The 14,948-nt window shown below is 43.0% G+C and overlaps 1 protein-coding gene across 5 annotated transcripts in view; it reads right to left on the bottom strand.

The window, feature by feature from the left end:
- Positions 1–938: 938 nt before the first annotated feature.
- The window catches only part of UIMC1 (ubiquitin interaction motif containing 1), a 128,954-nt gene continuing 114,944 nt past the window's right edge, over positions 939–14,948 (bottom strand). For 4 of the 5 annotated variants that reach the window (XM_087429370.1, XM_087429369.1, XM_087429373.1 and 1 more), the window contains 3 exons: positions 13,560–13,623; positions 12,225–12,267; positions 11,100–11,695 (listed from right to left, as the gene is read on the bottom strand). In XM_087429370.1, coding sequence (XP_087285496.1) covers positions 11,485–11,695; positions 12,225–12,267; positions 13,560–13,623 — 318 coding nt within the window. In that variant the 3' untranslated portion in view covers positions 11,100–11,484. Of the gene's footprint in view, positions 2,260–11,099; positions 11,696–12,224; positions 12,268–13,559; positions 13,624–14,948 lie in introns of those variants that run through there. The other variant, XM_087429372.1, reaches the window with a different exon arrangement.

Raw genomic sequence — 14,948 nt, 5'->3', positions numbered from 1 at the left:
CAGCTGTGGTCTGAATATTTGTGTTCCCCCAAAATTCTTATGTTGAAAATTTAATCCCCAAGGTGATGATATTAGGAGGTAGGGCCTTTGGGAGCTGATAAGGTCATAAGGGCAGAGCCCTAATAAATGGGATTAGTGCCCTCATAAAAGAGGCCCAGAGAGCCCCAAGTCCCTTCTGCCATGTGAGGATATGAGAAGTTGGCAGTCTGAGACCTAGAAGAGGGGCCTCACCTGACCATGCTGGCACCCTGATCTCACACTTTCAGCCTCCAGAACTGTGAGAAATAAATTACTATTGTTTCTAAGCCACTCAGACTGTGGTATTTTGTTATAACAGCTCGAACAGACTAAGACACTCACCATGGTAGGAGACTAGACATACTGACTGATTTTTGTTTCAGGGAAATTGGTGAGCAGATACTTTTAAAAGTCTAGACTACCTCATCAGCACTAACCCTACCATTATCCACAGATAATACACGGCCTCCACATGACACCAGGATGGAGACCCGAGACAGTGGCTCTTGTATCAGTTTTGGTATGACTGGGCCTGGAAACATCAGCCTTGTTGCACAGTTCACTGGCTACCAATCAGGCATAAAGTTTCTGAAAGGCAAAGAAATTGGGGAAAGGGATGGGGAGGACAGAGTGGCCGTCACCCACAATATAGCATCCTGCCTAGCCTGGGGCTTCCGTTTCTCACAACTTTGTGGGGAGAGAATATGGAACTGAATGTGAAAGGCCCAGGTGTGATTCATGCTGACAACCAGAGTGTGCAGTCCCTTGAGCCAGGGTGAGGATACGCCCATGAAGAAGCAAAGCCAGGGCTCTTCACCTGTGTTTCTGGAAGTCCTGTGTTCATTTCCCCAGGAGCAGGTGTTATGAGAGGTTTGGGGATTTGATCGGAGATGTAAAAGACACTTTTCACTCCAAACAAATGGACTGAAGGTATATTTTATTATATAGAGGATAGTAAAGGTGACAGTCTGCAAACAGATCCGAATAGGTCAAATAATAAGAGGGAAAAAACACCAGCTCGACTGGAAAGGGAAAACATCCACATCGGCTGAGATAGCAGCAGATCCGAATAGGTCATATAATAAGAGGGAAAAACATCAGATCGATCAGAAAGGGAAACACCAGATCGACTGAAGGGAAATGACATAAATCAACCGGAAAGAGAAACACCAGGTTGACCGAAAAGAGGACACATCAAATCAGTTACTTCACAGTAAATCAGTTATTCACATCAAATCAGTTACTCACAATACCCACACCCCACTGCCGGGAGAGCCCTGTCAATCGACGCGGCTGGGCAAGGATCACACGTCCTGGGCAAGGTGTCCCTTCCACAGGTGGAACTCTCACCGGGTCTCAGTCTCCAGCAGTTTATATAAGCAGTTACAGAGTTTACAGAGCAAGCATCCAGTGTTCCCATGCACACATGGTTATCACTGGCGTATGTGCACTGAGCCCCTTGGCTAGCGTCCCAGCCCAGCAGTTGTGTACGTGCATTGTTTTCTTTGGTTATCGTCTTAGCCCGGCACAGATGGCCAGTCCATCCCGTGTTACGACGCTCCAAGAGCCTTGAAATGCTATAACTTGCAACTCCCTCCGTGGGAGAAGGGCCAGTTTCCACCACGCAGAAAGCAGCTTTTATATTTTTTTTTGTGCTGGTGGCTGTAGGTCAATGGAGCGGCCAAACATGGCTGTACTTATGTCAAGACATATTCGGTCGTGGCCGTCTCCATTAACCATAAGACACCATATGTACAGACAATGAACTTTGTACATAAGTATATAAGGCATATCCAAGAATCCAAAATCCAATGACTATAATAATTATAAAACTATCTCACAATAAAGGACCCAAACCCCAAGGTAACCAATCAAATAACCCCTTAGAATATGAAATGTTATTAACTTGATTTTGCAAATTATGTACAGCATCAAAGATAATATTAGATAAGGTAACATTTAGGCCTAACAAACTAGCTTGTAGAAGTCCAGATCAGCCCCCATCATGGAGGGTAGCAGAAGGCAGGGTAATAGAGAAATTATCTGATATTGTGAAGTTGCTTGCTGTTTTTGAGACCAAATTTCTCGGCCATTTATAGTCCAGGTTATAGGTCCCACTGGTGTAGAGCAGTTGGTCTAACAGTGTAGGGTCAAAGGTTGTCCTACAGAGGCATTAGTTGGTGTGTAGGTCTGCAACAGACATGGAGGTGCAGCACAGCATAGCGAACATAGCAGGAATATCTATTTACAAAGAAACAAAATTTTTAGGAACATGATATAACTGTTTATTTCCTGGATACATAACTATGAGTGTTGTAGTGGGCCCTTGGGCCACTACTTATGCGGCACAGGGAGCAGCATTGGGTGGATGTGTCATCCACACTTTTGCTCCAGGTTTTCATCCATCTGTAAACCCAAATCTTTGTATTTCTCTTTTAGTTAATTTACTTGGAGGCTGTCCTTGTGACATATTTGGAGTCAAGAGGGGAAGCACCAATAATTGTCCCACTCGTTTCCCAGACTCTACAGTTAGTATTGTGTCACTACCATTATATAATATAAATTTTATTTTTTTTTGGTAATCTGGATCAATGACTCCTCCCAGTACATCAATACCTTTTGCTGACAGTCCAGAGCGTCCTTTTAACAAACCAAAGGTATTTTTGGGAAATTGTACCCCTATCCCAGTAGGGACTATAGACTGCTTCTTAGGGGGCAATTGAATAGAATGAACAGTAGATAAATCCAATCCAGCCGCTTCGGCCGTGGCATGAAAAGGCGGTTTAGCAGATTCAGTCAAGGGCCAATAGGTTAAGGTCATAAACTCATGGGTGGCAGTTACCACTTTTGTAATCTTTGCTGGTAACAACCTTGACAGAGGAGCAGTACTTAGATGGTTGTGTCACCCCTTTAATGAGCCATGACTGAGTTTTTTTAATTGTTATTTAAGCAATCCATTCATTTGTTTCATGAGGCCTGCAGCTTGGGGGTAATAAGGTATATGATAAATCCATTTTATATAATTTTTCTTGGTATAAGTTTGAATCAACTTACCTGTAAAGTGGGAACCGTTGTCACTCTGAATTTGCCTTGGTGTTTTATGGCACACTGTTGGGTGGCCACTTTAGCTGGCATAGCCAATAAATAACCAGAATATGTATCAACAGCAGTGTAGGCATAAGTATATTCATAAGAATTTGGCAATGGTCCAATAAAATCTATTTGTCATGTATAGGCAGGAAATAATCCCTTTTGGATATTACCTTGGTAGGGGTGTGGAACTCCCCATTTATTTAACTGTTGGCATAACTGACATTGTTGTACTGCAGTGGCAATATTATCATGGGTGACAAGGATTTCCCTTTGTTGTGCCCACCTGTATGAAGTTTGTTTTCCCAAGTGTCCACTCTTTTCGTGGACCCATTGTGCTAAGCCTGGGTTGTGCATGGCATGACTTTGCACCGGCTGATCAGCATAAGAGTTATACTTTTGTTTTGTAGAAATTAAAGAACTGTGAGCATCAACATGAAATACAGTAACAATTGTATTTTAGCATCATAATCATGTCTTTTTATAATTTTTTTTAAGTTAAAAAAACTTTAATTTTGGCAGAAGTTTATCAAAAATATTAAAAGATTTTAAAACATTTGGTCAAATAGGAAACAATGCCTAGTTATTTATTTAATCAAGTTGACAAGAGAAACAGTTAAAGGCAGACAGAGAGTTAAAACAGTCAAAAAACAAAAATAGAAACCTTAAGGGAGAGACTTTAGTCCTTTTGAACATAGGAAATTACTTTAACAAAACATAGGTGTTTTGTCTTTTACATAGACTTACTCAAAAGAATACCTTTTAATCTCTATATAAAGAGTAGACTAAAAGTTTAAGAAAATTACCTTTATAAGAGAGAAAGTCAAATTTTAATTTTTTATCAGCTTACTTGAGCCAACTCGATCACGTGTAAAACTTCTCAGAGCTTTACTTTTACAAACCTTTTGTCACTTATTTTTTACATTTAGAATTTGTCTCATGTCCTCTTTCCTTTTTTTTTCCTAGTACTTTAGGACAAATTTATTTTTTTTAACAAAACAAACAAATATCTTTATTTTTTATACCTTTTTTATGGACAATATACATTTTGTTTTTTGTATACAGACTTTCCAGAAATGTGTATTTTCTCACAGAAAATTCCTCAACATGTACAGAACATGTTTATCAATAAACGTAAGCATCTTTTAGTTTCTCTGAGATAAGAAACCAAAGGCAGACAAATCTATGCTTAGTAACCAATTTTTAATGTTTTATCTTATGTGGGAATGACCCAGAGACTCAATAAATTTTTATCAATTTAATTTAGCAAAACTTTAAAGCTTCAAGTTACCAAAAAGATTTTGGAAGCTGTTTTTGAAATAACTTTGTCATTTAGAAGTCTCTGTGTATTAATTAAAGATTGTATTTCATCGTGAGAGGTTTTGAATCCTCTCTTTTAAGGGTGACCCTTAAGGTGAACTCATCTGAAACAGATTTTCCAGAATGGCCATCCCAATTTCAAATTACTTCAAAAGTTTACTTATTTTCACTTGCTTAATTTCAGATTAGGAATTCCGGGGGAGTTGAAGCGGGGAAGCTCAGCAAGAGAGGGGAGAGGAGCAGCAGATTCAGCTTTGGCTGCCGGCATGTTTAATTACTTAATTATTTTCTCTTAAAGAGGCAATACAGTATTTCTGATTTTGTTTAAAAACCTCAAAAGATTAAAATAGGCTTCCCACTAGTGGTTTAACTTTTTAGCTGGCTTTTTCCAATTGCATAAGCAAATACATCAGTTTTGGTAAATTGAAATTGCCCCATTTTGGCCACTTTTCCTCTACGGAGTCTATGGAATATTGTGGCCATGTGGTGTTACAAGAAAAGAAAAAAAAAAAAAAAATTATCTTTTTCTTGGACATGGGCTCCTAGCTGAATATAGCCCATTTAGCCAAGAGGTGGCCCAGAAGGCTCTCCTTGGGGACAGATGGACCTTGCCCCCTTCAAAATTACAAACATACAGAACAGACAGTCAAATGGGATCCCAAACAGAACAGATAGATGCATCTAACAGATTCCGGGTAAAAGTCCTACAATTATTCCCACTCCAGTAGGGATAGCCCTGCCTCTTAAAGAGACAGGACTCCAGATGGAGGGGAAGGGAGTTCTTGGTGTAAGCAAAAACAAACAAATAGACAAACAAACAAATAATTCTAGAGCCTGTTTCCCTGTCATAAGAAAAATGTGCCCAGGGTCAGCGGTGCCAGGTCAGATGGAAAGCACTGGGAGCAGTCCCTAGGGCAAATCACCTAGCCAGCTGCTGGACTATTTCCCAGGACATCCCACCCGGCCCAGGGCCACCGAGCCACGGACAAAGAGCCTCCCGGCTGGCTCGCCAAATTATTATTGGATACATATTTAGGCTCTCTATTTGTCACTTAAGAGGGGCCAAAAAAAACTAGAATGCCAGGCTCATGGCAAGGAAAGAGTTTTTATTTTGGGTGACATCAGCCGGGACTGTAAATCTGAAACTTCCTTTTCCAAAAGTAGCTTTTCCCTTGTATTTTACCCCTATCTTCCATAGCCCGACGATAAGCAGTCAATAAATACCAACCTCGCCGTGCAAGAAAAGAAACATCATCTCTTTTTTTCTACTGTCTGCAAAGTTTTGGTCACATCCAATGATTTAAATCGTCGCAGACGAGCATCCCAAGTTTCACATAACCCTGACCTACGAGCCCACTCCCCAGCCAGAGTGCAAAAGGGAGGGTCCTCCCATCCTGGAATTTCTTCCACCTTGGCTTCAATTACCTTTCGTTTGAATAGGAAAGGCATCTCCTTAATCGAATCCTGCTCACAGCGCCAATTATGTTATAAGAGGTTCGGGGATTCGATCGGAGATGTAAAAGGCACTTTCCACTCCAAACAAATGGACTGAAGGTATATTTTATTATATAGAGGATAGTAAAGGCGACAGTCTGCAAACAGATCCGAATAGGTCAAATAATAAGAGGGAAAAAACACCAGCTCGACTGGAAAGGGAAAACATCCACATCGGCTGAGATAGCAGCAGATCCGAATAGGTCATATAATAAGAGGGAAAAACATCAGATCGATCAGAAAGGGAAACACCAGATCGACTGAAGGGAAATGACATAAATCAACCGGAAAGAGAAACACCAGGTTGACAGAAAAGAGAACACATCAAATCAGTTACTTCACAGTAAATCAGTTATTCACATCAAATCAGTTACTCACAATATCCACGCCCCACTGCCGGGAGAGCCCTGTCAATCGACGCGGCTGGGCAAGGATCACACGTCCTGGGCAAGGTGTCCCTTCCACAGGTGGAACTCTCACCGGGTCTCAGTCTCCAGCAGTTTATATAAGCAGTTACAGAGTTTACAGAGCAAGCATCCAGTGTTCCCATGCACACATGGTTATCACTGGCGTATGTGCACTGAGCCCCTTGGCTAGCGTCCCAGCCCAGCAGTTGTGTACGTGCATTGTTTTCTTTGGTTATCGTCTTAGCCCGGCACAGATGGCCAGTCCATCCCGTGTTACGACGCTCCAAGAGCCTTGAAATGTTACAACTTGCAACTCCCTCCGTGGGAGAAGGGCCAGTTCCCACCACGCAGAAAGCAGCTTTTATATTTCTTTTTGTGCTGGTGGCTGTAGGTCAATGGAGCGGCCAAACATGGCTGTACTCATGTCAAGATAGCAGGTGTCACCCTAGGTAGAGCGTCAGGGAAGGTCTGTTTCAGGGCCTATGGAGGGAGGCGGTGGCCTGGGCTTGAGGTCTGTGAGACCTCAGCTTGAGCTGTGACAGCCCTGACTGTAGCAGAGGCACAGCAACAGCCAGCAGTTCTCTTCAGATACCAGATGGCCACTGACCAACAGGGGGAAGGACACATCCTCACAAGCTCCCTCATAGCCTCTCAGCACCAATCTCCAGCTGTCCAGAAGGAACTAAGTAATGGGGAGAGTCAGTCAGCTGGGGAAAAGGCGGGCTGCAGCTAGGGTACCACTGCTGGGCTGGAAGCCAGGCCCTCCCAGCTCTGAGCTGCTCGCAGGCTTGCTTCTCACAGCTGGCAGTGCCCCGCAGCAAGGCACACAGGCCCTCAATAAGCTCTCCACCATTCCCTCCATGCCCTTGTACTCCAGATGTGCCTTGCAGCTCTCCACCCATCAAGCTGCTTCTTACTGTTAGGTCTTTGTTCACGCTGATCTATCTGGAATGACTCCTCTATTTGCCCTCTCCAGCCTTTTCACCTAATTTTTTCCTCATCCTTTAAATTACACCTCAGTCATCACCAATGCTGGGATCCTTTCTTGGGACAAGTTTCTCCTGGCCCTGATCCCAGAGTGCAGCCCATCTATTGAGCCCATAGTGTCTTGGATTTCCTTCTATCACTGCATTGACAACAGGCTACTGAAATCATTGTTTATGTTGTTGCCTTCTCCCACTGTACTGTGGGCTCCCAGAGACAGTTTCTCATTTATCTTTGGAGGCCCAGGGCCCAGGTTCTAGACTTGACCTGGAATAGGTATCAGTAAATTTTTATTAAATTGAAGAACCCTCCCACAACCTCAATAGTCCAGGGCTTTTGAAATTGAGAGGAAATAAATAGCTTCCTGCCTTCCTGGTACATATGGCTTCAATAGCCTTTCCACTCTGGGTTTACACATTTTTCCACCTTCCCAGTGGTACTACCATCTACTTACTACCTGCCTTCCTTCCCCTCACTCCAATTTCCATCTGCTAAATCAACTTAGTGCCCAAGATGCTCTGCCTCACAGGTAAGAACAAGCCCATCCAAACTTAAAATTTCCATTGGGTTTTGTGGCTTGAGTGGGAGGTAGGTGGTAGTATAGTGTAGTACAGAGAGCATCAGCTATGATGGTGTCAGACATGGGTTCAAATCCCATCCCATTTACCAGCTGTATGACCGTAGGCAAATTTCTTCACTTCTCTGAGCCTCAGTTCTCCATGTATAAAACATGGAGACTAATTTCTCCATAGAATTTGCCTTAGGTTGGATTCCCCCAGAAGCAGACCTAATTTGAGTGCAAACAGTTTAACTAGGAAGCAACCCAGGCCAGGGCTAGGATTAGGGTGATACCTGAGGTGCCTAGGTACAAAATGTAAAGAGGCACTCTTAGGTTCATGCAAGTGTCAACCCTGTTTACATGAACCTAAGAGTGAGGGCCTCTCACCCTAGTCCCAGCCCTGACCCAGGAAGCAGTGACAGGGGGATTGGAAATGCAGTAGGAAGGGAAGGAAGCCAACAGAGTGTACATAATTAAGTTGCTGCTGGGAGCTACCGAGGTTCAATTCCACAAGTGAACTCGGAGAGACAGGTAGAATGCACCCACCTGAGAGGTGAGGAGGCCGGGGTTTTATTCTTCAACTTCTGTCTTTCACTGGCTGAGTGCTGCCTCAGGGCTCTTAACTCCCTGGCGCTCCCAGCCTGTGCCACACAGAAGCCTAGAGAAGTGTTAAGGCAGAGAGCTGCAGGTTCTTGCAATAGGATCCTGTGGGTATGTAATAGAATGGTGAATGCCCAGGGGAAATGGGCAAGGCACAGCCTCTGCTAGTGGGCTGTGCTAAGGATGACATGAAATAACACGACCACAGTGCTTAATACAGAGAAGTCCTCTTCTCTTTCCTAATTTATGGCAATAGTTTGTGAAGTTCATGGATCTTCCCAGCTCTCCATATCAGTCGGCAACACCAGCAAAACAGCAGCTTCCCATCTTTCAGAATAAGCAAAAAAACCCAAGGGACCTAGGTGAGCTCTAAATGCCCAGGACCCCAGCTTGCTGTGGAAGTTTGATGGAGCTCAGGTACTTGAGGGTTCACTCCTTTAAGAACTGTCTCTGCTTACATCTGCACCCCACCTCTCTGGCTTTTCCACCTCTCACTGTAACACTACCTATGACATAGAAAACCAGCATCACATTAATAACAACTGCTGCCGCTTACTCATCATCTTCTACGTGATAAGATAGTGTGCCTTTATACACATTATCTTACTTCTCAGAACCCAGTAAGTATGATTTTTCCCATTTTATCCACAAGGAAACTAGGTCTCAGAGAGGTTAACTTGTATCAAAAGCGGGTTCAGACTCAGATTGATCTGACACTTTCCATTCACTTTGTCTCTTCACTTTCTCACAAATGCCCCTCCCACATGACCACTGGCACAGGGAGAACAAGACAAGCAATTTACCAAAGACCCAGGGGCAAAGGGTGGGCACTGGGGAGATGGCTGTTTCCCCCCGACTGCCCATTAGCTAACAAATAAGCCTACTGGTCAGTCCTTGTCCTGCTGATCCACACACTCCTACAACAATTTGCCTCTGACTCACGTTCTAGGGAGACTGCTCAATTTTAAGCTAAATAACTCACATTCTAGAATCAGCCCTTCCCCTTTCTTATCTTCAGGCAGAGAGAGAAACAAACTATCACCTGTTTATAGAGCTCTACTTCCAATAAATTGCCATTTAATGAGATAGAAGACTGGTGGGAGTTAAGCTGATGGGACATAACTGATAAACTAATTTTCATTAGAAGGAAAACAGGAAAATAATCAATACTAGAGTCAAAATACAGCATTTTCTTTAGGACTGAAGAGGAGGGGCTCTGCGGTCTCACTGCCATGGACAAAAAGTGGCTTTATTTGCTCCTCTGAGCCTTTGTTTCCTCATCTGAAAATTGGGGAGGATAATTACCTACCTCATTCAGTTGCTGTGAGAATTAAATGAAGGTACACACATTGCCTGAACCATAATAGTTGCTCAAAAAATAACAGCTATTATTTATGTGAAGCTGGCTGCAATGTCAGTGCCATCCAACACCAAGACATGGAAGGAACAGACAGAGTGCCTGCCATCCTGCTTTCTAACTCAAAGAGCTTGTGTGCAAAGGCACCTAGCGAGGAAACAGTGGCTTAAAGGCCTGTGCTGTGCCTTCCATCCTAGCTATCTCTGAACTCCCAAATCTAACACACACCTCATTTTCATTTTATTTATTTTTATTTTTATTTTTTTGTGAGGAAGATCAGCCCTGAGCTAACATCCATGCTAATCCTCCTCTTTTTGCTGAGGAAGACCAGCTCTGAGCTAACATCTATTGTCAATCCTCCTCCTTTTTTTTTCCCCAAAGCCCCAGTAGATAGTTGTATGTCACAGTTGCACATCCTTCTAGTTGCTGTATGTAGGACGCGGCCTCAGCATGGCCGGAAAAGCACTGCGTCAGTGCGCACCCGGGATCTGAACCCAGGCCGCCAGTAGCGGAGCGCGTGCACTTAACCGCTAAGCCATGGGGCCAGCCCATCATTTTCATTTTAAAATAAAGGAAAGGTAACTTTGGACTTGATAAATCAGAAGTTAGGAGAGTTTGAGTGGTGTCCCTATTTATCCTGTCCCAGGATCCTTTCCTAGTCAGCAGCCACATCCCACAGTCTTTCATTACACCTTCAAATCAGCTTGGGCCAAAGTTAGCTTTCTTAACATTCTTGTTTGGTCATCTCCCTCAGTTAGTTGCTTCTGCCATTTGACACCCTCTCATCTCTGGAGTCTGCCCATGCACTAAGGACAGATCACAGCTTTGTTCTGCATTGGAAGCTCCTGGGCAATGTGGTCAAGAATGTGCACTCCCCTACTGGGGTACTGAAACAGATGCTATTTCCTGTTGCTGCTATGATCTTTGACAGTGAGAGAACCAATGTCAGTTTTAATAGATGAATACGCCTGGCACCTCCATTGATTAATATAGGACAAAAAAATAACTGCATAGGAACTAAGAGTGTTTATGTACACATTCCCGAGAAGAATGGCAGGACATATCCCTCAAAAGTCCTATGCTCTGGCTGAGAATTCTTAACTGGGTGAGGCAGCAAGATGAAGTGACAGGTCATTGAATGGTAGGGATAGCAGAATAAGAAGTAGGATTCCAGAATGATACCAGAAAAGGTCAAGGGAATAACCACACTGTGTTCAGAATTGTGCACTACACATTCAGTGAATATAGGCAGTATGTCAAAGACCAGTAATGGAATTCATTTGGAAACATGTAATTGATGACTCTGAGAACTAGCTCCACAATTAAAAAATCCCCACCCCTAACCCCACAACACAGAGGAAAAAAAAGGAAAATCTCCATCTTATTGAAATAAAATTTCATACAAACATAGATAAATATATTTAAATTTTCTTTTAACTGTAAGTGAATTCAAACAGACTGTTATAAACAGAATACTATACACAGTTGTCTGTATAGCTCATAGAAAACATAAAAACCAGAATGCTGAGTGGGTGCTGGTGGTGAAAACTGCAGGGCCAAAACTTGCTCAACAATGAACTGGAGGCCACTAAGGCTTAATGAACATGGTCCACTCCTACTGCTAATGGTTTTGTGAACCTCTGGACCCTAGAAATTCAAGATTTTCTCTTTTTTCCTCTGCCTGCTTTGGTCCGTGTCCGGCTACCTGGCCGGACAGTAAGTTGCTTTTTGAAGTCCACTAAGCAATCTGTGGCTTCTGAAATGGAAACAAAAGACTTCATGGGAGACTCATTTAAGTCGAGATGTGCAAGGGAACTCGGCATCTCTCTGCTGCAGCCTGCCTCTTCCATCCCTGGTGAGGGCATGCTAGAGAGATGGGGAAAAAAATTTAGAATTCAATATACACATACTAATAAGCACTAAGTATGTGTCATGCATTGTACCGGGGGCTTTTACATATACTATTAGTTCACATAATCTTTGTAATAATCCAACCAGACAAGTACTGTCATTCCCCTTTCACAGATTAGCACACTGGGTAAATCATATACCCAAAGCCACAGAGTTAGGCAGTGAGATAATGAGGATTCAGACCCAAATTCTCAAGCTGCTTGATCTAAGTCAGAAAACCAAGGTTGAGTGGGGATAAAGAGGTACAGAAGAGTAACACAAAACTTTTGCTCTGCCTGTTTTAACACCATGAGTGTAATGAGCTGGCCGATCAATTCTTAGACCGGATATATAAGGGTCACAGAGCTATACAGAGAGAGGTCACAGTTCCAGAGTGACTACTAGTTCGACAGTTTGAATATCACACTATACACAGAACCCAGGGCCAGGTCTGCACTTGGCTAGAACTGCTGACAGCCACATGTCAATGCACATCCCAATTCACCTGCAGGCTCCTATTTGTGAAGACTTGGTCTTCATCTCTGCATCTGTGATAGGAGAGGAAAAGTAATAATGTTGTTAGTAATGTTGTAGTCATACCACCTCTCACTGATCATGTGCTTCCTATGTTCTGGGAACTGCTTTTCATCAGGCTTATCCAGGTAACTCAGATCCCCAATCCCCAGACCAACAGACTGTGAGCATTAGCATCCACCAGGCTCAGCTGCAGAACTACCAAGGTGAATACTTTTTGGGTTTTTTTTGTGAGGAAGATCAGCCCTGAGCTAACATCTGTGCCCATCTTCCTCTACTTTATATGGAACGCTGCCACAGCATGGCTTGATAAGCAGTGTGTCGGTACGCATCCAGGATCCGAACTTGAGAACCCCAGGCCACCGAAGCAGAGTGCACTCACCTAACCCCCTAACCCCTATGCCACTGGGCGGACCCCCTGAGATGAATATTTTTGAATGAACCACCTCTGAGTAAATCTACTTCAAATCTGGCCTTGAGGAATAAGGAGTTGCCAAGGGAAATCTGCCACCGGCAGAGATTCACAACCTGCTGATCTCGAGGCAGCAGGCTTGGGGGCTCAGAGAGGCTGTCTTTTTATAGTCATCAGAAGGCACAACAGATTTGCTTGGAGGGAATGAACTATTAGAACTAGACGGTAAGCAAATCTCACCACGCTTAAATAAAAGCTCCTCTTCCATCTGCAACTAGCGAATTTTAACAATAGTCACTAATAACAACAACAGTAATAGTAGCAGCTAATATTTATCGAGAGCCTACTTACGCCAGGAAATATGTTTGGAGCTTTACTAGCTATAATTCTTGCAATCTATGAAGTTGCTATTACTAACTATGCAACGCTCTTAACCAACCACTCTACTGCTCCCTAAATACTAGGCACAAAGAGACAGAGTTACTTCCTACAATCCCTCAGGAGCACAAGTTGGGACACTAAGCTAAAGGTGTATGAACCATACACAAAACATTAGGAGAAGACAGTAATGTCTGCATGTCTGGTTTTCCATGCCTGCTCCTTTAGAAGGTACTTGGGATTTGTGTCATTCCCCTATGATTTAAAAATGTTTTTTTTCCAGTTCAACAGACAGTCCTGAAAGTTCAGCCTTTATAAAGCCTGAAATGAAACATATGATGAACAAGACAGGGTATCTCCCCATCTTCCTTAGGGAGAGAAGACCTAGACTCAGTCTCAAAGACTGACTGACAAGGTCAAATATGCACCCACATAACTCCAACAAATAATTAGGAAGTTTGCAGTGGCTATTTTTACTAGAAGGCCTTAGGGAGATGCTGCTCCTGGGATCCTCACCTGCAGTCTTGTGCTCAGACTGTTCCAAGAGACTGAGGAGTCGGCCTTCACTGCAACCTTTTTCCTGTGACAGAGAAAAATAGACGCAAGGGTAACCTCATAGCAGAGTGTCTAAAATACAACTTCTTTAGCCCCGATCAACTTGTTTCCAGGAGAGAAGAAATGTGGGGGCACAGCTCTAGGAAAGTCTTTTGCTTTCTAATAAACGAGGGTACACAAGTAAATAAGCAAACTGTGATGAATAAAATACATCTTTATGCCAAGAATATTATCCAAGAATGGATACCAGAGTCAAGGCAAATTATTCTACCAAGATCATATTAAATAGTAGCCTTTGACCTATGACAGATCTGGAGAGATTTACAATAGAAAATGACAGTTTCAAGGTAGCTTCTAGAGGCAGTGATTCCAGAAGAATAAACTGGATCTATGGTATAAGTACTTACCTATAAGCTCCAACTCAAAATCACCACATCAAAATCACCCCACTCATACAGGGGTCTCTTTCTTCTGTCATGACAGATAATGGCGTCTCTATCTTAGTGTGCAGCAAGTGCTGTGTAAGTAAGCCTAGAATATGGAACTGCTGCTTTATCTTTGATCTCCAAGAGATCTTCCTGATCTCTAATCACAAAGCCCAGAAAGCACATTCATCTTTCCAGTGGGGGCCACACTCCATGCCTTCCTAAGGCTGGGCACACAAGGCGTTCAACAGAGTTGACCTCGAATATGTTCCTGGCAGTGGAGGTATGACTGGATATCCTTTCTGGAAAGTTATTTCACAGTATGTTTCAAGAGATTTTAAAATGTTTATATCCACTGCCCTAAGAGTTCCACTTCAGGAAATCTATTCTAAGGAAATAATCAGTGGTACAAAGACCGATTAATATTTTAAAGACAGTCTTATAATAGAGAAGAACCGGAAAGAACCTGAATATCCAAAATTATGAGAATGGTTAAGTGACTATCTGTGTGATACAAACATTAAGAACAATTAAGAAAAATAGTTTAAAAATAGGGCCGGCTCTGTGGCTTAGCGGTTAAGTGCGCGCGCTCTGATGCTGGCGGCCCGGGTTCGGATCCCGGGCGCGCCCCGAGGCACCGAGGCACCACTTCTCCGTCCAACGCGAGGCCGAGTCCCACGTACAGCAACTAGAAGGATGTGAACCTATGACATACAACTATCTACTGCGGCTTTGGGGGGAAAAAAAATGAATAAATAGTCTTTAAAAAAAAAAAAAATAAACCCAGGAAGGTGTTTATGCTACAATGTTAAGTGCATACACACACACACACACACACACACACACACACACACATATACACCACAATGCACATATATATGAACATATATGTGGTGTCACATATATGGTGTCAACTACACTAAAA

The sequence above is a fragment of the Ceratotherium simum genome, chromosome 4, assembly GCF_057802395.1.
Source record: "Ceratotherium simum simum isolate JZ-2026a chromosome 4, ASM5780239v1, whole genome shotgun sequence".
Taxonomy (NCBI): domain Eukaryota; kingdom Metazoa; phylum Chordata; class Mammalia; order Perissodactyla; family Rhinocerotidae; genus Ceratotherium; species Ceratotherium simum.
The sequence above is the reverse complement of the archived record's forward strand: the minus strand, read 5'-3'. Positions and strand labels throughout refer to the sequence as shown.